Raw genomic sequence first — 27,135 nt, forward strand, 5'->3', positions numbered from 1 at the left:
AATTATTAAGTATCAATTATCAAGTAGAGAAGCACAAAATGAACAAGCTGTTCATTGCGTGTATAAGTTTCAAATGTTTTTTGTAGCATATAAGTCACATAACGCTTACGCTCATGTTTATCAATTGACCACTTTTATAATTTAGTACGTCTTTTTATATGTCATGATCATTTTAATAGGTCGAATATAAAGTGATAAACATAAACGTTCATTATAAATTCAATTTTCGCGACGCTAGACGGCGCTTCATCAAACCAGGACATCATTCCATTTAAAAAAAGACCATACTTCAAAACTATTTTGTATGGTAAAATAATGTTATTCGAAAATGTTCCCATAATAGTGTTAAAGTGGGAATTGCAGATCAACTTTTACATAAGATTAATCGAATTGATGATAGATGCATTGCTATCCCTAAGGACACACATCCTGAAAGAAAAATAAACTATTTCTGAGACATTTTTTAAATTCCTTATTTAAACGCAATAATTTATAGGAGATGGAATTATATGGTTATTAATTATATTATTCAGTTTTCAGTTTTAAAATGGGATTTTATATGTTCTAGATTTTTTTACTATGTCCTGTAGGTACTGATTATAAGATTTTCAGATTATTCCGTGACCACTGTATTATAATATATAGGTACCTTAGATGACACTGCACTCATTTTTTAAATATTATAATTATTTCAATTTTCTCTTTCTCTTATAAAGAAAAGCAACAATCGAAGCAATCAGTTTCATCAATTTTTAACATATTTTTTTGTCGTAACACATCCATTCTCGACGAATACCAATTGAGGTGAATAGCTTTTTTGCCGGAAATCACCGAATTCGGCCGAACTTAGCCGATTAATTTGGACTTACTCACACAGATGCACTTTGGTTTTAAGTCGTTTCCGTCTCTACTAAGGCGGCTTGGGACAGAGAAATCTGTTGAGATCTCGGTAGGGGTTTGACTAAGAACATTTTGATACATGGCGCTAATAAATAAATTAATACTGCCGCTGCTAAGATTGAAATTACGCATAGGGTCCATTGTGCCGCTCTAATAGATATCGCTACATCAGGCACTGGTTGTGTTAATTGACACGTCGTGAGGAGAGACGTCGATGTGTTGTATGGACCGGACACTCTGGCCCCAAACCCACAATTTGAGGACTGCCAACCAATCCATCCAGTAGATCTGTTGAATAGGATCTGTAATAGACAAACATACATTGTTATTACATAGCAAATGTCTGGAGCTATAGGGAAATTGAATAATTATTAAGTCATGAACTTCTAAACTAAACTGCTAATAATCGAGTAACACAGGCATATCAAATAATTTTTCGTATATAGCGTTGCAACGCTACTATATATATATCTCTTCCTTAACACAACTTTTAAATCAAAACGCAGTCGATCGTAACAGTGCTATTTAAAGATAGAAATAGGTTTAGCAGTGGTACCTCCAGTGTCAAACCATGAAGGGTCTATCTACCAATAAGCTATGTGCCCAGCCATGGGACATATCTATATATATAAAAATCAATTGCTGTTCGTTATTCTCGCTAAAACTCGAGAACGGCTGGACCGTTTTGGCTAATTTTAGATTAGAATAATTTGTGGAATTCCAGGTAAGGTTTAAAAGGTGAGTAAATATGAAATATATTTCATAAATAGTTTCTGAGACGGTACAAAGTTTGCCGAGTCAGCTAGTTTTCAATAAAATAAAACTCACCTGCAATCCCTCCATTGCGGTATACCCGAGGATGGTCTCCTTACCACCAGCTTCCAATCCCAACTTGTAACAGAATTCTGAAACCATTCCGCTGTCCCTACTATTGTTACGAGCAGATACCACTCGCATGAAATTCTGTAAAGTTTAAATTCGCAATTTATAAAAAAATTAAGTTATATATTTCCATTACTATTGTTTTCTTTCATTAATTTAAATTTTGTTAATATATTTCAAGCCAGTAGTTCAATGTGAGGTATATGTAAGTATAAATATAACAAAACAAAATGACAATTATCACTACTTGAAATAATTTTATTTATTTTTAAAGGATTTATTTCACAGCTCCTATAATCTTATTTCTATAAGTATATTAAGTTAAGTATATTATTCTTATAACAGATAAATTAGACGACCGCTAGGAGATAATTAAAACATAGCATATTGTAACACTTTAAATTAAAATAACATTATCTAGTACAGAGTGGCGCAAAAATAAACATCCAATTTTGTTTTTGAATAACTTTTGTACTAAATAAAAAAAGTGATTTTGCGTAATGAAAATCATTACTTGGGCCTGTAAATTTTATTTGCTAGCCTGAAAAATTTTTATAGTCGTGGAAAATATGATAAAACGGGCGCGAATGTGTGTCCAGGCTGGTGGAAGACACTTGATAGATATCATCTTTTCTAACCAGCAAAAAAAAGTTACAGGACCAATTAATGATTTCAATTATGCAAACTCCCTTTTTAGTACAAAAGTTTAATAACGAAGTTGGATGAATAATTTTCCGCCACCCTATGGGCTCGAACACAAAACTGCGATGCGACGCGATGCGAATTCGCAACGCAGAAAATTGCGATGCGAATTGCTGCGATGCGATATCGTGCGGCGTAGCGTCTCTCAGGGTGACCAACAACAACAACCACTGTGCGATGCGAATCAATTCGCAAGTTCTTGCGATGCGTCGAGGGAGCTCGCAGATTTTTGCGATGCGACGTCGCATCGCAGTTTTGTGTACGAACCCTATATAAGGTTAGTATGCCCTAGCAGTTTACTAATACAAGAAATACAGATGAAAAAATAATTTAATTACCTGTGGTGGTATCTCCAATGTGAAATACTGATTATCAGCTTCAATACTGAGCAGATCTATTGCTAGCCATGGAAGTGACCACTCCTGTGGCTCCGGCCAACACGCCGCCTGGAAATAAGATCAATCAAACGATACATAACTGGAAACTGGATACAGGGTAAATTTTTCAAATAGGCTTTCAGAGCTTAATTCGAACCTATAAGGATTAGCGAAAAATGTTGAAGGGAGTTACGAGGCCGATTTTGATAAAAACATATTTTCATAGTATAGCATCATTACTTTTTTAAAATATATTTTTGCTTAGCCGGGAATCGAACGAGTTTATTTTGAAAAAAATACACCCTCTATATTGTTCCACTATCTGATAGTGTCATTTATAAGGATCAAATTCTGAGAAAGATAAATGAAAAAATTAACGGAAACACCTCAATTTTAAGAAAATACATATTTTTACCCTTTGAAAAATTCACCCTGTATAAGTAAGTGCTACTAAATCGCGATTACTTAGGTATAAAGATGACATTCCATAATCTATTCTTTGTACCTAGCAGTAACTTTCTTATTATAATATTTTAACTTTTGTTTTTACCAATTAATTAATAAAAGTAATTTTGAATAATGTAAATACTTATATATAGATTCGCTTACCTCTCCATGATACCAAAAGTCATCCAAAATTAGCATATTCGATGTCTGAGCTGCATTTCTTAATTGGTCTACAACCTAGAAATAAGAAATATTCATACATTTAATTTGTTTACCAAAGGAACATAATCACTCAAATCTGATTTACTGGATACAATTTTAAAATTATGTTGCTGAGTAAACAACATCATCATCATCAACCTATTATTGTCCCACTGCTGGGTACGGGTCTCCTCTCAGAATGAGAATGATTAGGCCATAGTCCACTTTGCTGGCCAAGTGCATATTGGTAGACTTCACATACCTTTCGAGATATAATTTTTTTTTATAAATCTCTCAGGTGTGCAGGTTTCCTCACGATGTTTTCCTTCACCGTTAAGCAAGTGATAATAGTGAATAAACAAAATACGACTATTTATTAAAATTACAATGTATTATTGGGATTCTGTACTGAGTAAACACAGTGGCTTTTCTTTTGTCTTTTGCTTTTGACGTGACAACGTCTTATAATTCGATGGAGCCGGTTGCACGCACCAAAAAACATGACTCATGCGGCGTTACCTCGCTCTGAGGCGTTCCATTTAAAGCTTGAAGTGCAAGAGCGACAAAGAGGCACAATCGGCCTCCGCGTATTTACCTCCTTCTCTACATCCATAGAAAATATATATCAAACAAATAAAATTAAAATCTTCTTTTGAAAAATACAACCATTCCATCAGTATTTTCTTATGACGTTGTCACGTTCAACTATCGTCAGTAAACAGACTTTACAGACAACCGTTTTTTTTATCAAAGATATATTATATCTAAATGTGAACTCACCTGTCTAAACAATATATCAGGTAGTCTTATATTTGTGGTACCACTATCAACTATACTTTTTTCCTCATTAAGCGTGAGGCACATCTCTATGTCAATATCATGAACATTTGTATCAGTTACAGCCTGATTTCTCGTCTTATTGTCTAATTGTGTATTTGTATTATTTTCCAATTGGTCCGTTGTAGTTGAATTTAATATTCTAACAGACAGAACGCCAATCTCATACCACCACTTCCGTAGAATCCGCGTGCGAAACATTTTACCTTCAGTTTGTGTATTGTCATCTGAAAATATAAAGTTATTTTCATCGAAATTCTTTGACAAAGAAAAATCATAATTCACATAGCAAATCAAGTAATGTTTAGATTTCACATACCACTGAAATAAATTTTGATGACTCTCGGCATATATCCTTAAATTATTTTTGTACACAATTATAAAGAAGCAATTTATTATTTTCGAAAACAATTTCAACAGACTAGATGTATGTATTAACTTAATAATGCATTAGAGGAAGTAATTAATAAGGATTACAATGAGTAAGGATCCGGATAAGATTGTTTTTATAATACAGGAGTAACAGATGAGCATGCAGTCTACCCGATGGTAAGTGGCTATTGCCGCCCATGGGTATCTGTAATCAATTTGAGGTCGGCCACAGATGCGCCGCTGCCCTTGATGACTAAGCTGGAACAGCTCGGATAACTAAGTCTCCCTTACCACACCCTTCAAAACAGCACACAGCTGCATTTAACACTGTTGTTGAGGCAGAAATAGGTGTGGCAGTGGTGCCGCCAAAGTTGACCTACGAAGGGTTCTACCACCCTTTGATCCTGATATATGTCAAGATCAAATGTTTCTCTTTTAGTTACTTATACTTTCAGTTCACAAAATAATTACCAAGTAATTCCAAATTCCCATAATGTGTTGCATTGGTTGTACTCCGAGCGCCACAAAGCTTGAGTCGAAAGGACATTGGTTTGTTCATGGCATGTTCAACAGAATCCAGCCAAGAACCAACAACTACATTCTCACCCCATGCACCAACTGGTAGATACGCCAGGCCTAAGAGACCCTGAAAAAAAATTCCATTATGACTATTATTATTTTTTATAATATAAGAGTAGCAGACGAGCATGCAGTCCATCTGATGGTAAGTCGCTACTGCTACCCAGGGACATCTGTAATCAACCCCAGATAAGATTAGATTCCTACCTGAGGTTGCCCACAAATGTGCCACCACCCATGCTGACTAAGCTAGAAATATTGCAACACCTATTTCACGGTTCTCTAAAAATCAACCTTAGTAGGATAAAATTTGAGTTTTCATTTTATATTATATTATGTTTTCGGAAAACATGTCCGTCTCAGCTGAAGCAAAAACTACTTTATAATATTTATGAGTGAAAGACACTGCTTTTTACAACACACTATAACCTAAACAAGCATTAAGAGACTCCATCAATATTCTGTTCAAACATTTTATAATTTTCATACATTATGTTAAGACCATACCATTTTAAAGGTGGTAGAACCATTTATGCTTTGACTCCGGCAGCACCACCGCCACACCTATTTCTGCTTTATAACGTATTATCAGTGTTGAGCGCTGCTGTGCTCTGGTTTGTAGGGTGTGGTAAGGGAGACATACTTTTCCCAGGCGGTCTAGCTTAGTCCTCAGGAGTAGCGGCGCATCTGTGGCCAACCTCAGGTAGGAATATCTAATCCTATCTGGCATTGATTACCGATGTCCATGCGCGGCAGCAGCCACTTACCATCAGGTGGATTGCATTCTCGGCTGCTACTCCTATATTATAATGCATAATAAAAAAAAATTAAAAATAAACCGTACCTGCCAACGAGATCCATTCATGAAGAAATTATGAGATGTGGTGATGAGTGCAATATCACACCTCACTTCTGGTATTGAAGGTAATAAAGGGGACCGCACTAGATCAGAGACCAGACGCCCAACCCATGTCCCTTGAGAGTATTTAGCTTGCACCTGAAATTAAAAGAGCCCTAATTAAAAAACTAAATACATAAACATTATAACAGTGATACCTTAGTAGCTAAAATTCTGCTTCTCACACACAAAGTCAGAGAAATAAATACTAACCTCTGATATTTCAATTATTTGCATAATATAAATTGTAACCTTCTTCAAATAGTGAATGAAGACATTGTGCGGATACCTAAATGCCTATATATATTCTGCACTTGGTTAACATAGTGAACTATAACCTAAATCTTTTTTATTCTGAGAAGAGAGCTGTGCCTAGAAGTGCAACAGAAGTGAGATGAAAATCATGTTTCGGTTAACGGTTAGATAAATGAAAGGTCCACCCCACATCTATTTTTATCACTGTTTAGCAACTTAATAAATCATACAGTAAGACATATGAGGATTTCTATATTATTATTATTATTTAATATACAAGTGTAAATGAGCAGTACTTGACATAGCTGATAAAAGGTATGTAGGTGCCACAATAACACAGTTTCAAATAATTCTGAAAGGGCACCTTTATAAACGTAAGCATGACCTCTGCAGTATCAATACCTCTACACTTTATGTATATCACAAAGTATATCAATCATGAAATATACAAGTATATATTCATTATTTTTAACTTACTTCTTTTCCACTTTTGAAAATGCTCGTTGAATTCTCAGAATGATAATATATGTTACTGTCCTTTCTGGCATATGAGGCGATAGCAAGAGTTGTGCTCCCAGTGTCTACTAAAACATTTAACTGGAAAAAGATAGAAAATCAATTAGAAAAAACATAACTAAACAAATATACATATGACTACAAATATTAAATCAGTAATTTAAAAACCTCCAACACAGAAAAACATCTTTTGCCTAGGCTATGATGCACACCTTAAACAAACATTAAACCCGAAAATGAGCATTTTGTAACTAAAATTTTGGTTGGATAGTTGGTTTGTTTTGGACAATTGTCTCTCATTTTAATCAAATTTTATTAACAACAGATGTAGTGACTGTACAAACTGTACATACTCTGGCTACTGGGAGAATAATAATAATAACACTTTACATAATAAACTTATGATGGTAATATAGACAATAGGTGATTCATATGGAAAATGCATTTTTTTTTTTTATAAAAAAAAATGCATTTTCATGTAGATAATTTAATTAAATAACTCAAATCATAAATATCATTGTTTTATATGGCTTATTGGAGCGTAGGGCTCCAAACACGCAATAGAAAATAAATAATATTTTCGTATTATAGGCACAGGTATGGCATCTATTTTTAAATATATACCAGAAAACAGTTAAGGCATATTTTTCTACAGCCCATTGATCTTTGTCTACCAAACAAATAGAAAAATAGTTTAATTTTCGTGTTCGATCATTTCCGACCTGAGTCGAGATATTACATAAATACTGTACGTACAGCTATGCAACTATGCAATAGCGATGCGCGATTGTTACTAAAAACAATCGAATTATTCGATTGTTATTGTGTTCGATTGTATTCGAATAACTATCGAAATTCTTCGATTGTATTCGAATAACTATCGAACAATCGAAATTTTTCGATTGTTGGTCGATTGTTCGATTGTTTGTCGATTGTTCGATTGTTCGTCGATTGTTCGATTGTTCGATAGTTCGATTGTTCGTCGATTGTTCGATAGTTCGATTGTTCGATTGTTCGTCGATTGTTCGATTGTTGGTCGATTGTTTAGTACACGCAAAACTAGTAACAGCGCAGTCAAGCGATACGCGACTGTTACGTAAAAATAAAACTATCGAAGCTATTTGGTTGTTGGTCAATTATTTAGTATACACAAAGCTACTAGCAGCGAGGAGCCCCTAATTTCTGTGTTTAAGAAATCTGAGTCAGTCTTATATATTTGGTGGGGGAAGCGCACGTGCGTCGTGCACCCTTCCGCTGCTTCGTTGCATTCCGTTATTTAATGGTGCGTCCACACCTTGCTTCTCGCGCAGCTCACTGCGCCACGTGGCCACACACTCTCACACCCTACTCGCGTTGTTAACATTATTTTTCTTCAAAGATATAGTATTTCACCGATTAATTTTAATGTAACTATGAGGACATCATTTTTTGTGATAACTTTTATCTATAATATACGCTAAAAAGACATTTTATTTTTTCTGATAATCTTTTTCTATAATATGCGCTATGAAGACGTATATTATATTTTTTAGATGACCTCTTTTTGAAAACGTTGTCATGAAATGATACTCCATAGTATTTGATACAAAATTAATTTAACTTATTTAACCTCCAAATACGTACATACACACTCACACACACACACACACACACACACACACACACACACACACACACACACACACATACACGCTTGGATTTTAAAACCCAGGAGATGCCCCACTGACGGCTGACTATCTTCTTATCCCACCTAACACCACAGGGATTATAGGAGCGGCTGAAAAACAGCGCTACTCGAATCCCTGATTCTGAGACAGCAATGCTGAGCCGAATTCCTTTTGTCATATTAATATTACTGTAAAATGTACATTTATTCTTTCTGTAACTGTGTTATTATGGCAATAAAAGTTTATTATTATTATTATTATTATTATTATTTTAAAATGATGTATGGTATAATTATTTCTCAACAATATATAGTACAATTGACTAAAATGTAATACAATACTTTACATTTTCCAACCAGTGGCAAGTGACGATAGCTTTGCAACACGACGCACCTGCACATTGTCCTGAGCACACGTATGTGGCCGCGCGGTATAATTTGTATTCGGTCGTCGATTGTTATTCCAAGGTCGATTTTTATTCGTACGTCGATTGTTCTTTCAAGGTCGATTTTTATTCGAACGTCGATTGTTATTCGTACGTCGATTGTTATTCGTTCGTCGATTGTTATTCGTACGTCGATTTTTATTCGAACGTCGATTGTTATTCGTACGTCGATTGTTATTCGTACGTCGATTGTTATTCGTACGTCGATTGTTATTCGAACGTCGATTGTTATTCGAACGTCGATTGTTATTCGATTGTTTTTTTGTTACTACGAATAAATCGACAATCGATTGTTGATTCCGTCGATTGTCGATTTATTCGATTGTTTTTTTTAGAACAATCGCCCATCGCTACTATGCAAAATGTAATTTAAGAATCAACCTGCACCGACATGTTGCTCAGAGTTTAATGTGTGTATTCATGTGTAATAGAATTTCTATGGCTTACCTTCTGCGGAGGGCGGCCTATGTAAATTTCTAAGGTGTACGCTCGGCCTGCGTCTCCATAAAGATTATACTGCTCACCATTGTCACCATACACCTCTTTTAAAACAATAAAGCATAAAATCCGAAAAGTTAAGCGAACAAAAAACATTGTTTCTTACAAATTACTGATATATGGTATTATGCGCACATCGGTTACAAGTAATGCTAGAAATTCCCACGAGTAATGACTATATCAACATTTTTGTACTAATAATATTTTTGTTTATTACGTTGTTGGCGTTGCTAATTTAGCGTCTGATTCAATTTGCATTTGAAATGAAACAATAATTGAATTTGATTCTGTCAATTGTCAAAAAGCATGCACGACTTTTAAGGTTATAATGTCATTTTTGCCGTAGGTCATGATAAAGTTTAGCTTACAGCCTTTCATTATCAATAAATATTGACTGTCATTTGATTGTTCTGAAACGACGTGGTTTATAGGTATTGAAAAAACTTGAGCGTGTATTTTTTTACATTATATAAGAATAGAAGAAGTTACAAGAGTTTAGATTTTTTAAAGCAATGAACCTTATTTTTAAAATTTCTATTTTAACACTTCATAATTTAGGTAAGATGTTTCTATAACAATGCTAGAGATGTGCTGAGTTAGGTCGACTCGAGGCAGTACTCGAGTACTAAAATAAACTAGCATACTCGAGTATCACTGATACTCGAATATTGATGGTACTCGTACATTGACTCCAGTCTTATATACCTTATATAGTCAAACGAGTGAATGCAGCAGGAATTGTGCAAGTAACATCTTGTTTGATTTTGTTTAGTGAGTGCCTTTTTTGTTGTTTTTTTTTTGGTCTTCCGTGGACTGTGTGTTACAAAGTACTCGAGTACTTCATGCTAACTCGAGTACATTGTGAAAAATCTGGACTCAAGTACTGACTCGATTCTTTTTTATACGAGTACTAAAGTACTCGAATACAAAAAATGGCCGACTCGGCACATCATTAATCAATGCCACTGCATTCTAATTTTATCCCAACTTTATTTATTTATACATAGAAATTAAAATGTTGACGTGGTTACTCAAATTCATTGCTTACTCCTGTTCAATAATATTTACAAATATTGATAATTATAATTTATAAATAGATTTTATAAAATCTGTTTTTGTTTTTGTCAATAAATATTCTCCAGCATTTACAGCAGCAATTAAATATTGATGGAGTAAGCAGTTTCACAAAATGTATGGACCGTGTATGCCTTCGATCACTAATAAGTGATCGAAGGTGTATGCCTAAAATAATATTATTTATAGTCTGCGTAATAGCCGCTTATATTTTGAAATAATGAAACTTAAATACAATTAGAAATTTATACCAAATGAAGGAAACATTAATAAATAAAATTATAATAATGCAAGTACAATAAAGTTAGGCTGAAAGGCAAAAAGCCAAAGCCGTAAAACATCATTAAAAAAAAAAAAACTTATATTTTGACAAATGACAATTCATGTCATCTAAAAGGGCGCCCTTTTTGTTTTGTTGATGTTTATGTCAATTGTCAATTTTAATTTCTATTGTTTAACAGTTATTGTGTTATTATTTAGCTGTTAAGAGATGAGTCTCTGGGTTGATAAACACCGTCCGAAGGACTTAATGAAATTAGACTTTCATAAAGACCAAGCTGTTAGATTGAAAAGCCTAGTTCAGCAAAGTGATTTTCCACATCTCCTTGTTTACGGGCCATCAGGAGCCGGTAAAAAGACCAGGATTATGTGTTTACTAAGAGAACTGTACGGTTCTGGAGCAGAACGTCTTAGGCAAGAAACTATGCATTTTACAACTCCTTCAAATAAGAAAATAGAAATCATGACTGTAAGTAGTAATTATCACATTGAGGTTAACCCAACTGATGTCGGTGTTCATGATCGAGTCGTTATTATGGATTTGGTTAAAAATGTCGCTCAGACACATCAAATCGACTCTTCGGGGCAGCGTGAGTTCAAGGTAGTTATACTAAACGAGGTCGATGACCTGACGAAAGACGCTCAGCATGCCTTACGTCGTACGATGGAGAAATACGTGGCTACATGTCGCCTTATCCTCATAGCGAACTCAATTTCAAGAGTAATTCCAGCAATAAGGTCGCGTTGCTTAACAATACGCGTTCCAGCACCGTCAGAAACAGAAATAGCAGGAGTTTTACATGCAGTTTGTAAGAAAGAAGGGTTGAGTTTGCCATCAGAACTAGCGATGCGAATAGCTGTTTGTGCAGACCGCAATCTCCGCCGCGCTTTACTCATGTGCGAGGCATGCAAGGTACAACAATACCCATTTACAGCTGATCAAAAGGTCCCCGAGCCAGACTGGCAACAATATATCAGAGAAACTGCATCTATGATTTTATCGGAACAGTCCCCTAAAAAACTTGGAGAGGTTCGACAGAAATTATATGAATTAATAATACATGGTGTACCTCCTGATATGATTTTTGCTGGCTTATTGAAAGAGTTAGTTAGGAACTGTGATATGGCGATGAAATGCCAGGTAGCTAGCTATGCGGCCCAGTTTGAGCATAGAATGAGAATGGGGAATAAGCCAATATTTCATTTGGAAGCATTTGTTGCAAAATTTATGGCCATCTACAAGAAATTTATGGAAGAATCATTAGGGGATGCTTTTTAAAAATAAGTCTGTGTAAATGCTGAAATTGTATTGTATTGTGTAATAATTTGTTGATTTATGTATGTTTTTATTCAGTAAATATAATTTAAACAATAAAACAAACATTCTTAGAACTTAATTTGTTATTTTTTATTATAAGTATAATAGTGCCTAACTGGTACTTTACTAGCAAAAATTCTAAAGTTATTAACCATTTCATGCATTACAGCTATAGTTATTTCGTTTGCCATGTGGTCTAGTATCGGCTCCCTTGCAGTCAAAACTTGCTGAATCATGTATGATTCTTCAGTGTCTTCTGAAACAACATTTGGTATAAATTATTTGCATAACTTATGATTAATAGTTACAAATCAATATAACCTTTTTAAGTTACATTTGTTGAAACAGATCATTTATAAACAGAAGTTTTGGTTCAATATTTAAATTATTAAATTAAAATATTTAAATGATTTGGTTTTAATGACTTGGCTATCATAATTCATAACTGTGCATGAGCTAACCAATTAATAAATGGCAACAGCTGCCCATAATCAAATTCAAATAGAACAGTCTATTGCGGACTATTACAGATGTTCCTTGCAGCTGCAGAGTATTGTCTAAATGTGTCATATTGCTTTCATGATAATCATATGATTATCAATATTATTTTAATCCTTATTATGAAATTAACTTGAAAATTACTGAACTGAGCTGAGCTAAGCTTAATAAACTAAAGAAGTTTATAATGTCCATTTAACAATTTTTAAACTACTTTTTAATTCATCTTTATTTGTATTGATAAACCTATTTTGTAAAGCTAAAAAGAATAAATAAGCATATAATCCACCTAGAGATTAGAAAATGTTACCTATATATTATTCTATATTATATTCCAATGAATGTTTGCCTATATGTCCTTAATAGAATCGTAAACTACCCATTTGATCATGTCATGATTTTTAGCAAAGTTGTGCATGAGTCCAAAAAGGTTTCCAAGTTGGTACGACCAATTTTCAACAGATGGCGCCACTGACATTCCAATGACGCTACAAACTTTTATATGTAATTCATGTTATTTTTTTTAAACTACTCATTTATTATATAACCTACTTTATTCAAATTGTATAAATACTTACCTGGGACAATGGTCCTATTTTGAACCCTGCTAGAACCTGTGAACAGTGTCAATGAATGATAGAAAAGGCGTGCATAAAGATTAGAAGAGTAGTTTAAGCTAGAAACAACATTTGAAAAATATTAGTTAATAGATTTAAATAAAGAGTTATTTAAAATATGAGAATGACGAAATATAACTAAGAAAAAAAACAGAACTTAGATAAATAGGTAGGTACATTATAAGCATTAAAGTATGTAGAAGTAAGTAGGTACCTACGTAGTATAAAATGGTTATTACGCATGTTATTTGAATTGATACGTTATTAATGCTAAAAATGTTAAGAGATCGTGAGTTATGTTATAATACAATGATTATGAAATCGAATAGTTGAGGTAATAAGGATCTTCTATAACGACAGTGAAGATTGAAAAACCAAGAAGGAAAACATACCACATTCCTGTATCAAGGTTGCGAATGGTAAATCCCTCGATAAAAGTGCAATAGCAATGAAAAGTGAAATGGGCTCCTTCGATGTAGACACCTACCTGGTTGCAAGAAAAATTTCGGCGATCCGGTATTTCTTACGGCAATTCGTTCTGGTCCGATTAATATGTAATCTTCATTGTCATATCCCCTTTGGCCTGTTATCGCATACGTGATGTTACTTTCTATTTCATCTGAAAGCAAAAAACGCATTTTGTTGTAGTAGGTAGGTACTTATCGGCGGTAGGTACTTGTGTTGATTCCTTTTGAGTGAAACCTGTTTAACTTTTACTTTTATTACACAAGTTATGTTTAAATAACATTTATGGATGATTAAAATAAGTACTTAATAAAATAATTAGGAGTATTATGTACCTAAAAGGAGGAAGTAAACGCCTATTATTATATTAAGTACATATGTATGTAGGTGTACCCGTGGTTTCACCCGCGTTTATGACTAACACTCGAGAAATCCCATGGGTTTCAGTATTTTTTTCGGATCCCTAATTCTTTTTTTAAATAAAAGTTGCCTAAGTTACTCCTTATAACGGCTATCTTCCAATGAAATTGTGTTTTTTTGTTTTAAGTACCGTATAAAATAAACTTTCATAATTATGCATTTAGGAAAAAAGCTATTTTATGGACATTATAAACAAACATTTAAATTTTGTTTATTTTCATAGATTATTTAGGTAGACACATATTGACCAGTATGACACAGTGGTCACCAAACCAGTTCGTTATGCGCAAGTTCAATGTTCGATTCCTGATCTAAAAATTTAAATATTTACTGACGGGGCACTTGGATCTCAAATGATAAGACAAATCCTTAATCTTTTTCGATGTAGATGTTTTTGTATCAACCATACGCTCAGCACCAACACTACGACTACAGATCAAACAAGAACTCGTTTAATGCTGTCTTTCACAATCAACTTTGTTGCTACTAAAGATCATTTTTATATCGAAGATTGCTACATGTGTCGAAAATGACTTGCGAAAGGACAATCTGCTTGGATGTACAAAGGAATTTGAAGTAGATACAATCCATACTATGTTCGTGACATTTAAAAAATAATGAATTATTTTTCTGTGTGATAAGAATCAGTTGGATGATATATTAAAATACCTACCTACATAGGGAGATTTATACCTAACGGTACTTATTAAAATAAGGCCTTCACATTACTTTGAAAAAATGCCGTGAAGGTATTCTTATCTATATTTCTTATCTATTTTAAGGCATTTTGCGTAGGTTTTTGTATTCATCCAATCAAATACGAGGTGAAACATCACCTCATTTACGTCTAGGTGTGGGCAGCTTAAGTTAGGTCATAAGATAAAATAGATACCTACCACAGAACTGTATTTGTAATAGATAACTATTTATACTTAAGTTAAAAAACAGTAAATCTTGGGTAGGTCAGCTACTTTTTACGTGTTATTTTAAACGGTTAAAAGAATATTACATAGTCTATAAATATATACCTACCTCTCAAAACTATCGGATAATCAACTAAGAAGGTATAAAAATATATTTTAAGTTACTGTAATACTCGTAATAATTATATAATGTCACCTAATACTTTGGTAGATTAGTACATACTCGTATATGCTGGCGGTAGGTAGGTAATTAATGTATTTTTTCCATAGATATATTATCCTACTGACGTAATATATCTATGGTTTTTTCCCATCTCGAAACTTGAAGGATGGATAAGGAAGGAAGGATATAACGGGAATTGGGTACTTGACAGTTATAACAATAAAATATGAAATATGTTGGATATGATACCTTATAAGTAAACATAAATTATGCAGTATTTCGTTTATTTTTTAATACGTTCTAAGTATTTTAATTTTTAAAAAGAAATTTTCGATTTTTTATCTGTGGATTTTATATCCCAAAACGGCGACAGTGCTGCCTCAAATGTCATGTGACGTCACTACATCGAAACCAAACAAGACAAATAATAATTAAATCGTTTGCTGTTAGAGTTGGTTGAATTTATAATATGTTGTGAACCGAAATGAAGCAATACTATATTAAAGCTGATAGCGTGAACCTGCTTAAAGAATCTCCATATATGCAGTGCAATAAATCAAAATGGATACAAAAACTTCCGTGAGATAACCTATGGAAATATCAAATAAACAACGTAAGTAAAACATTCTTTATATTTACATTTAATCATATCGGACAATTAACTGACTTCAGACAGAAGAAAGGTTGTCTTCAAGTGATTATTAAGATTTTTTAAAATATACTTATATTCTTATGTGAACTGTTTTAAGGTTATTAATTGGTTATATTTATGTTTACAGATCTTCCCGACAATCGTATAGTGACGACGTTATAGAGTATGTGCAGTTTAAGAGGAAGGCAAGTTTGTGTTTCATGAAAAGTAAAAGTTGTCCTGAACACAAGGTACATCAATGAAAATGAAAATGTGATGACTGTCCTGCCTAGAAGAAGTGAGGAGCCAAAAGTTTCGAAAGTGGGCACCAGTCTGAAATACATAAAGTAAAGTACACGGGAAATAGTACTTCTTTACTTGCGTAACCTACCCAACAAGATGATGGAAGAAAAGTGACCATACAGTTCCTATTATTGCATTGCAATTTAATTCTGAAAATGGCAGTGATAAAAATATATATCCATTTGTTACGGAAAATAATTTTAGTAATGAAGAAAAGCAGACACGCAAGCAGCACAAAAATTTAGCTTAGGTGATCTGTAGTAATTATTGTAACTGTAACATATGATAAATATATACAAAAGTTCTACTGTGTGTACTCACTAATAGAACCATATAAACCAAATAAACAAAGAAATCGGTTAATAAAATACTAATATTAGCAAATCATGTATTTTTAATTATACAGTCCTGTAACTTAATCAGTGCACATGCACCATCAATAATAACACAGTCATGAAATATTTTAATTGTGTCCTATTAATTACAGAATGGGCCCTTAAAATAGAATTCTCATAGACGTCTTATAATTCTATTCTTATCATAGACATCTATATAATATATTAAATATATGAATACTTCCACTTGCTGTTTTGTTTTGATTACGTCCCGTTCCAATGATTTGGAATTGACGAATCACTCGAGAGTTACTAAATTTATTCCTTTTTTTCAATAATACTTCTCTTACATAGATATTATAAAATGTCATTGCTTGCAAACAGAGGATTTAAACATATAAGAATCTGCAAGTTCTTTAACGTTTATGAGATTTGGGTTTAGGAACTTGTATAAGCAAATTTGTTAGGATATTTAGCGATCGTACTTGAACACAACGTCACTGCACACGCCTTGTAATTTGACATTCTTGCAATTGTACTAATAAAAGTTAAATAATTCCCAAGAAATCCCCTGAAGTATGTGTAGCGTCGAAGTTTATTTCTATATTTTCAATGTGTTGACGTCACGCTACGAAATGACACTTGACCGCCTGTTTTGGCGTAACGTTCCGTTTACCGTAATAAAAATATGTTTTTTATTAATAAATAGCTCTTTTTTCGAAAAAATGATCAATGAAAGGCATATATAATACGTATATGAATTCATTAAAACAGTTTCCCAAAAAGTGTCAAGTACCCAATTACCTGTTCAGTTAAATCTAATTAAGAGAAAAAAAATGTAAATTAGTCATTTATAATTGGTTATCTAGTGGTATGCAAAATACAAAGTAAGATCGATAGCTTCTAAAGGATTTTAAATCTGGTTAATAATTTATAAGTAGGTAAGTAAGAATTTGATGGACGTTTTATATCAAAAATTTAGTGGGCATTTAAAATAATTATGTCCATTATTTGTGAACAATGTATATCTCAAATAGCTAAACTCAAGTACTTCATTATATCTACGGTTCCACTACCAGGTGTAAGGGTCTCATCTTTGATTGAGGAGGTTAAGTGCTTATGGATAGGTTTAACCCACATAGGTACCTACTCAAGCACGTAGGTTAGGTCGGACGATGTGCATTAATTTTACATTATATTCGTAAAACCAGATAATTATGATTCTGTTAGTATTTAAATATGAAATAATTAGTTAACGATAATAACTTTAATTCGGCTAATATAATGAGTAGGTATCGTACAAGGACTAAGATTTACTATCTTCTCAAGTTCTCAAATTCATAGTATATAATATATATATAGTAGGTAGGTAGGTATTATAATACGTTCTTGTTATAAGTAGGTAGATAGCTCTCTACATTTAAATGTACCTACCATTTGGTCGACATATATAACTGGGTATAATAAGTTAATCAGACCATAGTAGGTTGGACAGGTCAGTAATTAATGACTTACATATATCCATTGTGATATACGCTATAAATGGGTCGATTCTGCCAGCCATACTCATAATAATTTCACCTGTAATGTGTAAATTACTTGAAAACTGTATTCCGTTTTTCCCACCAATCAAATTAAACCTGAAATACAAATATTTTTATAAAATAATTTTAAAAATGTGTTACGTTGTGTTCTTGTAAAAATATGCATCGGTTTGGAGATGCTGGGATTTGAACCCAGGACTTTCAGCATGCGAAGCAGACACTCTACCACTGAGTTAGGGGTCGTTCAAGTATTACGTAACGCAATTTGGGGGGGAGGGGGGGTCTTGTAAAACGTTACGATGCGTTACAGGGGCGGGAGGGGGTCTTCCGTAATACACGTTACGTAACATTTTTTTTTAATAAAAAAATAGGGAATTAAAACTCCTAAATTGGCAACCCTTTTCATTTACGTTTTACGGGAAATCCCTTGAATGAGTGGGTTCAGCCGACTTAGTTCGGCTTTTTCGGAGTTGATGTTTTATTAGTTTTTACTCTTATTCGGATTAAAAATCTCTTGTTTTATTTCTTAGTATTATAAAGTAAATATGTAAGTAAAAGTATCCCAAGGATAAAAACTATAACATAACTTTTTAGCGAGTTTAGGGTAAAAATTGACACTTGAGTGTTACGTAACGTTAGGGGGGGGGGGTATAGAAAAACGTTACGGTGCGTTACAGGGGGGGGAGGGGGGGGTCAAAAATCTTCAAAAATTGCGTTACGTAATACTTGAACGGCCCCTTACACCCCCGGCGATACGTGTAGCGAAATAAAATGATAAATATACCTCCATGTAATAAGACTTTCCAATTGCCATGACCAAAATACAAAATTATAAATAAGTTGCGAATGCGACTGACTGACGATAAATGACTGATATTTTAACAATTTGCTTAAATTTAATCTAGCTCTGGTAGGATAGGATAGTCTATAGGCAATTCGACCGATATTCAAGATTTTAAAAATATACTCTTCGCGATTAAAGAGATTTTCTTTCACTTAGAGGCAAATGTTATGTTTATGTCACTTCATTTGATAATAAAAACGGTGATTAAAACTTACTTCCTGTCGTCAAGTTTACTCCACTTGGCACCCGTAACATTCACATGTCTCATCAGGAACGACATTTGCTCGTTTGGAAGCGCGACAGTTACACTATTGATTATTATGGGATCGATTGGTTTCATGCCGTGTTTGCCAGTCTCCATAAGTATTAAGAATGTTCTTAAACCTCGCCGGAGACAGTCCAAGTTATCTATTTTGCATGGCGGAAATGGTAGAGGGGTAGTGTCTGAAAAAATAAATAATAGGTATATTTTCTTAATTAATTTTATAAAGCGACAAATATATACATTATATTTACATAAAGTTCGTAATGACTTCGTAAGGTCTGTATTTTCCCAGTTTATGCTTGCTCATTGCGTTTACTATGCTCATTAGTACGACTTCAAGTTTATTTATAAAATGTTCGTCTAAGCGAAATATCAGTAATGGCTTAAAATTATTGTACTTATATATTTATTCTTTTTTTTTTCTTTAATATTAGAGACCCCAATATTATCCCCAATTAAGTTTCCAGTAGACCCATTATTAGTTACCTACCTTCTGTAGAGCTAGCTAAAGGTTTTGTTCATTGAACTTTCAAGGTTGTAAGAATATTTTTATAATTCTTATTTTACAATTAACTACATACTGCAAAGATCTGATTTAAATACAATATATTGTCTTAAGTGCATTTAGCTTGCCAGAAAAAAAATCATTAGGTAGGTACCTATCTACACCCAGACGGATTCGCGGATGGTACCTACTTACTTTTTAATATAAAAATAAAGATGGGTGTGTGGCAACTCAGCTTTTCTTTAACTGTTTATTTAAAACATTTATTCGTAATAATTTAATTTTTAGTAATTTTTTACAAGTGAAAACTGTTTAATTGAATTTTAGCTGACTGTGGAGCGTAATATTTTCCAAGCGTAGGTTACATACATAAGTAAGTATATAATATTATTAATATGTGTCATAATTCCATAATTTTTTTGGAATAAAATTCCTCGAGTCCTTAAAAGTTCATACCATTGCTCTTTTTATAAATGTCAGTTATTGTAGCGTGTATTATTATTAAGTAATTTATTTTTTCTACAAGGATTTACTTGTTCAACAACATTCTTCATTTACATAGATACTCCATTTGGAACGTTAAAGTTTGGCATCGAATTAAATTCTCGCGAATATTTTACCGGTCATGAAGCGGTATTTCCGCAACAATTCTAGTTTTAAGATCAGTTAACTTGATGCCATTTGAGATGTAACGCAGACGCTTTTTATAATAAATACATTTTTGTTTTGGTGCTTCATTTGCTTGCCAATTATGGTCATTCAGGAAGTTTATCTTCGAAAATGTTAAGTATATTTTTAAAACTAGTCCCGTGGCAATGACATTGGTTGGTGAAACACCTGCTTATGTAAGTTTTTATTAAGGAACTGCTTTTGCTTTTTTTAACAATTTAATTGTTTGGTATTGTTTTACGAATATTTTGTTTTGTAAATTGTACGAATGTAGCTACGGATTTATTTCTTGATTTCATTACCTAATCATCGGTTGATAATAATTCACATTTCTTTCGACATTTTGACTTTTTACTTACGCTACCAGGCTAATACTATACCTGCTTAGGCTCAAGGGAATTTTAAAAGGACAAGATAAATATACAATCTGCTGAAAATGTATTCTTTAATAGGTTTTACACTTGTTTATAGAAAATATAATGCTAAGTCTCAGACAGGAAACAATATTTAAAAACGAATCTAAAATTTCATAGGCTTTCAATAAAAAATGTGGCAATTGGTTGAAAAGGTCAGTGTTTGCGAAATATAACTTGCAGACGAGTTGCATCAAAATATTCGTGAGAAATATGCATAGCTTAATGGATTAAGATGCTATCACTTCTCATATGTATGTAACATTAACTAGTAATTTCTAGAGGTCAGACTATGAATTAATTTGTGGACTTGCATCAATTTGCAATTTCGCTTAATAAGGAAAATAAAAAAATATATAACTGGAGTCGATTAACATATTACATATATGATTGTAAATAACTTTATGAAATTATTAATTTACATTTTTTTATGTAATAGATATGTGGATAATCAGAAAGTTAGTAAATATCTTTTGGTATAGGTAGTCATTTTTTACGTTTTGCTTTTTATAAATAATATGAATAATGAGAACGGAACTTAAGGTTCCATGCCCTTAACCAGGATATTAAAATAACTTAAATAACCTACTCGTATTTATTTGCCTAAAACTTTTGAGCTCTAAGTAAGAACATAAATACTGACTCACTTGTTGCTTAACGCATTAGTTATGATATATTCACATGACAAGTGTAATACAAAAATAAATTAAACTAACTGGTTTAAAGTTATTACTCCTGGGAAATAAGGCTTGCCAGCGTATATAGAGTTGGAATGAACAAGTGGAAAAGTGTCATCTGTGTAAAACAACGTTGAGGTTATTCTTTTTATTGTGTTTATACCCTGCCTTTTCCGAATTTTTCTTTGCTTAAACAATGTGCATATTTTACGTTGACCCTTTTAACTCGCGCCGAATATTAGATTTTTCTCGCGCAAATATTCAACCTTTTCTCGCCAGTTCATGGAACAAAAATACCTATCAGCCCTCTGGGTGAAATATGAAATACCTACTAAAGTACCCGATACCTCTAAACTATGTGTATTTGGTTATGGAAATTATTAATAACAGATTCCCATTTAGTTCAATCCACGTGCTTCGCGTACGGTTTTCCAATTTCCCCCTAGGAACTCTAGATATTTCCGGGGTAAATGATCTATGTGACTTCTGAAAGTCTAGAGGGTTTTGAGTGAATGTCACGTCAAAGTCCAGTTAGTCGTTGACGAGTAACTAGTAAGGCGCTAAACAAAAAATAAAAAATATTTTTGTTTTTAACCGACTTCCCAAAGGAAGATAGGTTTGATATATATTGTTTTTATATATATTGTTTTTTTGATATATAAGGTTTTTTGCTTAAAATATAGCAGCTTGATTGGTAAATATTTTGAAATATTATTTACCTATAAATACCAACCTTACCTTAAAATATAATTTATTATTATCCAGATTTTTACCGCAATAAGAATACTAGGAAACGTATGTGATAAATGAAATGATTTCTGTAAATCACGTTTCGTAATTGTACGACGTAGGTACCTCGCTATTCAATCAACAATATTAAACTCGGCACACCTAAACCCTCTAAAGAGCAATAGTTTGCATTGCAGACGTAAGTATATAATTATGTATTTGACCTGAGGCGCTCGTTAGAGATCCCAACTAGACTCGCATATGTGATCGATTGGGTGAACGTTTGGCTAAAAATTTTCAATTGGCATGACGATATATTTTAATCTACCTAACTGGATTATTAACACAAAATAGTATACTTGCCCATCACTAACTAACATTATATCATACTTAAGTAATTTCGTTTGATCTTTAAACTTGTATTTTCTACCCCTTTTACCAATTTCCATTCTAGTAGCGTGGTGGAGGAGGCTTTATATCTCTCCCAATTATGGGAAGAGACCCGCGGGAGTGACATCGAAGAAGCACAGTCGCGTTGAACATTTTTTGAAAAATATTTAAATATTTTTTATTATTTAAATATTTAATAATTAAATATATTATTTAAATATTTAAATAATTACTAAATTTTCCATTCTTTTTTAAATAATAATTAAATTAATAATTTTTTTTTGCGCCTTTTCGTAAAAAGTAAATGTACGAGTATATTAAACATTATATGTACAAATATGTATGTAAGAGTATATTACAATAAAATGAACATAATGTAACAAAGGCATATTAAGTACCTATTAGGTATAATCAAAATTTCAACACGAGGTCACATAAGAACGCTAACATTTGCACTTAAAGTTTAATATCAATCAGAGCTTAAGTACAAGGTTTAAAGTGAAAGAATTAGGTTTTATGGATTTTTATTTATTGACTTACTTTAAAAATAACGTTACTATGTAATGTTAACTTATAATAGAATAAGGTTAAAAAAATATCAATTTAAATAAAGTCGTTAAAAAAGGTAATAAATAGGTAAAAAAGTCGTGAGTTATAAAAATATTTGCATACACATTATCAAAATATTATCTTTTATGAGACCCTTTATGTAAAAAAAACAAAAATATACTCTATTTTATGTCGGTGCGAATATATAAAAAATAATTTATAAATCTAGTAAGCAAAAATTATGGGTGTAAGAAATAATTGATAAAGCTTATAATGTTATATTTGCGTTTTCTTAGGCAGATTTTATGTTTATATTTTTATTATTGGCAAAATTTTCAAAAACAGAAAATACTTACACATTGGTTCATAGTTCCTAAACTGGAGATACTGCCCTTCACAGGGTAGTACGTTTGTAAATGCCACCACACTGAGCATACATATTACGACGGACCGTACGGAACCGAAAGCCATCTTGCGTACCAACACTACTAAGTTCAAGAAAAACGACCGATCAGTCGCTCGACATTTATATATACTGCCTTTATTTTTTCAAAAAGAACAAACCGGCTTTCGCTAATAAGAGCTGTCTTTGGGCGATGGCACACGTTCTACTTTTTAATCCCGATTAGCGACTAATAAAGCTTTAACATTCATACAAAAAGATGGTACTTTGCTCTCCGTTGAACATCCCCTTTTTATGTAAATGTTAATGTTGACTTTAAAGGTCTTATACTTACCGTGAAAGGATTTAGGTGTATTTTGGGGAGCGAAGAAAGCAACAACTTCCTCAGTTTCTGCTAGAAGCTACTTGAAAGATTGTAAATTATTTTGTGTTCTAACCTTCGGATTTTTATAATATCGAAATAGAAAACGAACATGTAAACCACATGATGGTTGGTAAGTAGCTACTACAAATGCATCTGTATCCAACTATATACACATAAAATTATAAGAGAGGTCTCTTCAGTCCAGGGAGGTCTTAGGTCGCGTATGACAAGTATGGTGGGAGTACTATACCCCTAAGACCGGAATTAGAGAAAGGTGTTGTGATGTTGTTTTTCCAGAGTCGAACTATTCGTATAACTCTGGGAACAAAGCACGAGAACAATTAGTGGGTACATCATGTAGCTCTACCAAGCATCGATAAGAGATGGGACCGGTCACTGGAATATAATGTGTGCGATTACCTTAACCATTTGTCAGTGGGGTATGTGATTCGTGTTGTGATTCACTAATATGCATGAGTCTTAATTGACTGTGTTGAAGCAATATTGCAATTTTTTTGGCTTACTCTTTACCTTGACGATAATTGATATGGTTTTTTATGATACTCAATCGAGCGGAACGGCGGAATATATATTTTTTTGTGATCTGAAGAACCCCAAAGATTCCGGAGGAAATAAACTATAATGTATCAGATAATATTAATTACATGAATATCGATCTAACATTTAGATTGATATTTTTTTAATAAAACAGATGTCCCTTTACACCGGCATCACTATGGTTCTTAAATCGTATTATAAGTACCTATATTATACATAACTAGTTAAATAAAGACTATACATTTTCAGTTTGTTGTGTTTATCACGATTACTAGAATATTTTTAGACTCTAAAATGCACTATTTAATGAATTTATCCTACAATATAATATTCTGATGTAATATCTATGATTGATATTATGGCGTTGGGACTTTATACGAAAGTCAAATTCAAGCGGAAAATTTGGAGATTAATTTTGTAAGTACCTACGTATCTTACGTGTAATAAATCATCGATGTTATCGATCATTTGATGAAGTAAAACATCTCTGAATTTATAATTAGAGAATATTTTTCAATTAATTTTAGTGTTGACGATTGTAGAGTTGTCGGTCATCGGTCGGTCGTCATCCCGGCCGCCGATATTTCGAGTAGATCGGCGTGACCGCTAGATCGGCATCGAGAATTTGACGGGCCGATATGCCGGCAATATAAAACACATTGGAACTTGTCCATACACTTCCGTCACACGCGTGTTCAGCTGCAACAAAATAAACCGTCGATATAGGTCGAGATGGACAATCTATCGCCGTCACGACATATTAAAATCAGCCCAAAATTATCTAGTTCTCGGTATCGGCTCGGTAATGGGGCGGTGGACAAACGACCTAAAACTTTTTAAAATATCCTGCATATTTAAGTAATTTAAAGTTGTTAGCGAACGAAACCTTTTTTTTTTTGTTTTCGAGGGGGAATCCTACAAAAAGTACCCGACGACGTGGGAGCGACGCCGAGTTATGTGGGATTTTTACCGCACTAAAACCCCCCCGGTGGCCGTCCTCAGCGCTTGGTGGAGAACTCCGGGATCTGCAATGGAACACAACCGGAGTCCTCCGAGCATGATGCCCCGGTCGGGCTCTGCCCTGGGGGGAGCACTTTACGCTCCTCCCGCACACCTGGTGTTTACGACGGCATGCGACCACACATGCCGCCGTTCTTCCCGGGGTTGCTCTTCGGACGGTTCGAGGTCCCACTCTTGCCGCCGGCAACCCCGGAAGCCCCCTTTTAGTCACCTCTTACGACAGGCAGGGGATACCGTAGCCCTATTCTAGTCCCGGAACTACAGGGACAAGCGAACGAAACCTACCTTATATTTGCGTAAGTAGTTAAAAGTACATCGTCCTTCATAAGGCCTTTGACATATTGACATTATATTGTTATTTTTCTCGTTTGCTACTTGATTTTTGTGAAATAAGTTCCTTACTAGTTTGCTTTTGTTTCGAAACGAAATTCAAATTGCAACTTTAATACATCGATTCTTAAAACATGTTTTAAAAATATGTATAGTTCAATAATTTTGCACACCCGTACCTAGGTACCAATATAATTATAATGTCCTAGTAGACACTTACCTACAGATTTTTAACAATTCAAATTAAACGGTCATTTTAAACTGAAACTGCATCTGGATACTCCTAAATTGAATATTAATTGTAAATCTATCAAAGAAACTGGCTACTTGAATAAAAAGATAAGTGGTGGATGACTCCTCTATAACTTTTTTGGCCCGTCGAATTAAAATAATCATTCTTTGATTAAATTAGAATAGAAAAACGATTTGTGATTTACAGTGGGTTTTAAATGAACATGTAGACTGCTAAAAAGGTATTTTTCTACCGCTTGTTTTATGCCCGATCATGATAGCATAATGAACTCAATATTTAGGCTTCTATCAGCAAATAGTGCTCTACATTGTTCGATTACATGGGTAATGCCTATTTATACCATATAATAGTGTAAGCCTGCTGTATTCTGTTTCGGAAATGTTTCTATTGCGAAACTACTGATAGCACAAGGGAAACAAAAGGGCATTATGCGATGGATCAGTTATCATAGAGCCTATTTTAAATATATCTACATACATACTAAATACTGACAAAGGGAATTGAATTCGATTCGTCGGTAGGTATGTTCTCAGCCGGTTTTTGAAAATACGGAAACATCTCTCCGTTATGCAAATATGGTTTTAATGGAGGCATCACATACCAACTCGTGAACTCAGATAATTAGATCAAGCCGAAACGAGTCACGATTTCTGCGTGACTGCGTACCTTCGTAGTATTTTGCTATATATGTGGTTAAGTATTGCAGGTATTTAATAAATTTGGTTCCGTTAAACTCTGCAGAATACTAATAAGGTTGGCAAAAGCAGGTAGAGCTTCGAGTTAGTGAGCTATGTAAGGGTAGCCACACACCAATAGATCGACAGTTTGTCTTTTCCTCTTGATCGATTTTGAACGATTGATGTAACTTTGACTTATTTACGATTGTAATTAATAATCAATCTATCCAATGTTTTGCCTACAAAAGATCAAAACTTCACGATTTCTTCATGTTATGTCTAACATGTCTGTCCAATTTAGATTCATTGTCAGTAAGCGCTAATGTTCCCTCAAAAGATGTAG

At 33.4% G+C, this 27,135-nt stretch overlaps 3 protein-coding genes and 1 long non-coding RNA gene across 7 annotated transcripts; 2 read left to right on the forward strand and 2 right to left on the reverse strand.

Annotated features, from left to right (window-relative positions):
* Nucleotides 1-771: 771 nt before the first annotated feature.
* LOC140744844 (beta-secretase 1) lies at nt 772-9,818 on the reverse strand. The gene is made up of 9 exons (XM_073076535.1): nt 9,526-9,818; nt 6,928-7,047; nt 6,142-6,294; nt 5,190-5,364; nt 4,290-4,573; nt 3,471-3,545; nt 2,823-2,930; nt 1,729-1,863; nt 772-1,202 (listed from the first exon to the last, which is right to left on the reverse strand). The coding sequence occupies exons 1-9, from the start codon at nt 9,670-9,672 to the stop codon at nt 891-893; spliced, it is 1,509 nt and encodes a 502-aa protein (XP_072932636.1). The 5' UTR covers nt 9,673-9,818; the 3' UTR covers nt 772-890.
* A 1,218-nt stretch (nt 9,819-11,036) lies between these two features.
* On the forward strand, nt 11,037-12,326 carry RfC38 (replication factor C subunit RfC38). The gene has a single exon (XM_073076536.1). It carries the CDS (start codon nt 11,141-11,143, stop codon nt 12,206-12,208), a length of 1,068 nt encoding a protein of 355 aa, XP_072932637.1. The 5' UTR covers nt 11,037-11,140; the 3' UTR covers nt 12,209-12,326.
* LOC140744847 (juvenile hormone-binding protein) lies at nt 12,313-23,705 on the reverse strand. Of its 4 annotated transcripts, none has more exons than XM_073076538.1 (6): nt 23,544-23,705; nt 19,206-19,434; nt 18,118-18,242; nt 13,850-13,981; nt 13,324-13,359; nt 12,313-12,500 (listed from the first exon to the last, which is right to left on the reverse strand). In XM_073076538.1, exons 1-6 carry the CDS (start codon nt 23,656-23,658, stop codon nt 12,331-12,333), a joined length of 807 nt encoding a protein of 268 aa, XP_072932639.1. In that variant the 5' UTR covers nt 23,659-23,705; the 3' UTR covers nt 12,313-12,330. The 4 variants fall into 4 exon arrangements, with proteins under 4 accessions (XP_072932639.1, XP_072932638.1, XP_072932641.1 ...); XM_073076537.1 differs by having other exon boundaries at nt 12,313-12,503; XM_073076540.1 differs by lacking the exon at nt 13,324-13,359.
* Nucleotides 15,596-16,851, forward strand: LOC140744848 (uncharacterized). The gene is made up of 2 exons (XR_012102592.1): nt 15,596-15,946; nt 16,113-16,851. It is a non-coding gene; the product is annotated as an uncharacterized LOC140744848 (long non-coding RNA).
* Nucleotides 23,706-27,135: the final 3,430 nt, after the last annotated feature.

This window comes from Epargyreus clarus, unplaced genomic scaffold, assembly GCF_041222505.1.
Source record: "Epargyreus clarus isolate Ecla_fem2 unplaced genomic scaffold, WU_Ecla_fem_2.2 ptg000009l, whole genome shotgun sequence".
NCBI classification, from domain to species: domain Eukaryota; kingdom Metazoa; phylum Arthropoda; class Insecta; order Lepidoptera; family Hesperiidae; genus Epargyreus; species Epargyreus clarus.

Bases quoted from the DNA above. Each gene is read 5' to 3' on its own strand.
- LOC140744847 (XM_073076537.1), bottom strand. From the start codon at position 23,658: ATGGCTTTCGGTTCCGTACGGTCCGTCGTAATATGTATGCTCAGTGTG. The intron at 18,243-19,205 runs GTAAGTTTTAAT...TTTGTATTTCAG, and splicing joins AGTAAACTTGACGACAGGAA to GTTTAATTTGATTGGTGGGA. The intron at 13,982-18,117 runs GTAAGTCATTAA...TTTTGCTTTCAG, and splicing joins GTATATCACAATGGATATAT to ATGAAATAGAAAGTAACATC.
- LOC140744844 (XM_073076535.1), bottom strand. From the start codon at position 9,672: ATGTTTTTTGTTCGCTTAACTTTTCGGATTTTATGCTTTATTGTTTTA. The intron at 7,048-9,525 runs GTAAGCCATAGA...ATCTTTTTCCAG, and splicing joins TAGGCCGCCCTCCGCAGAAG to TTAAATGTTTTAGTAGACAC. The intron at 5,365-6,141 runs GTACGGTTTATT...ATTTTTTTTCAG, and splicing joins TGAATGGATCTCGTTGGCAG to GGTCTCTTAGGCCTGGCGTA.
- RfC38 (XM_073076536.1), top strand. From the start codon at position 11,141: ATGAGTCTCTGGGTTGATAAACACCGTCCGAAGGACTTAATGAAATTA.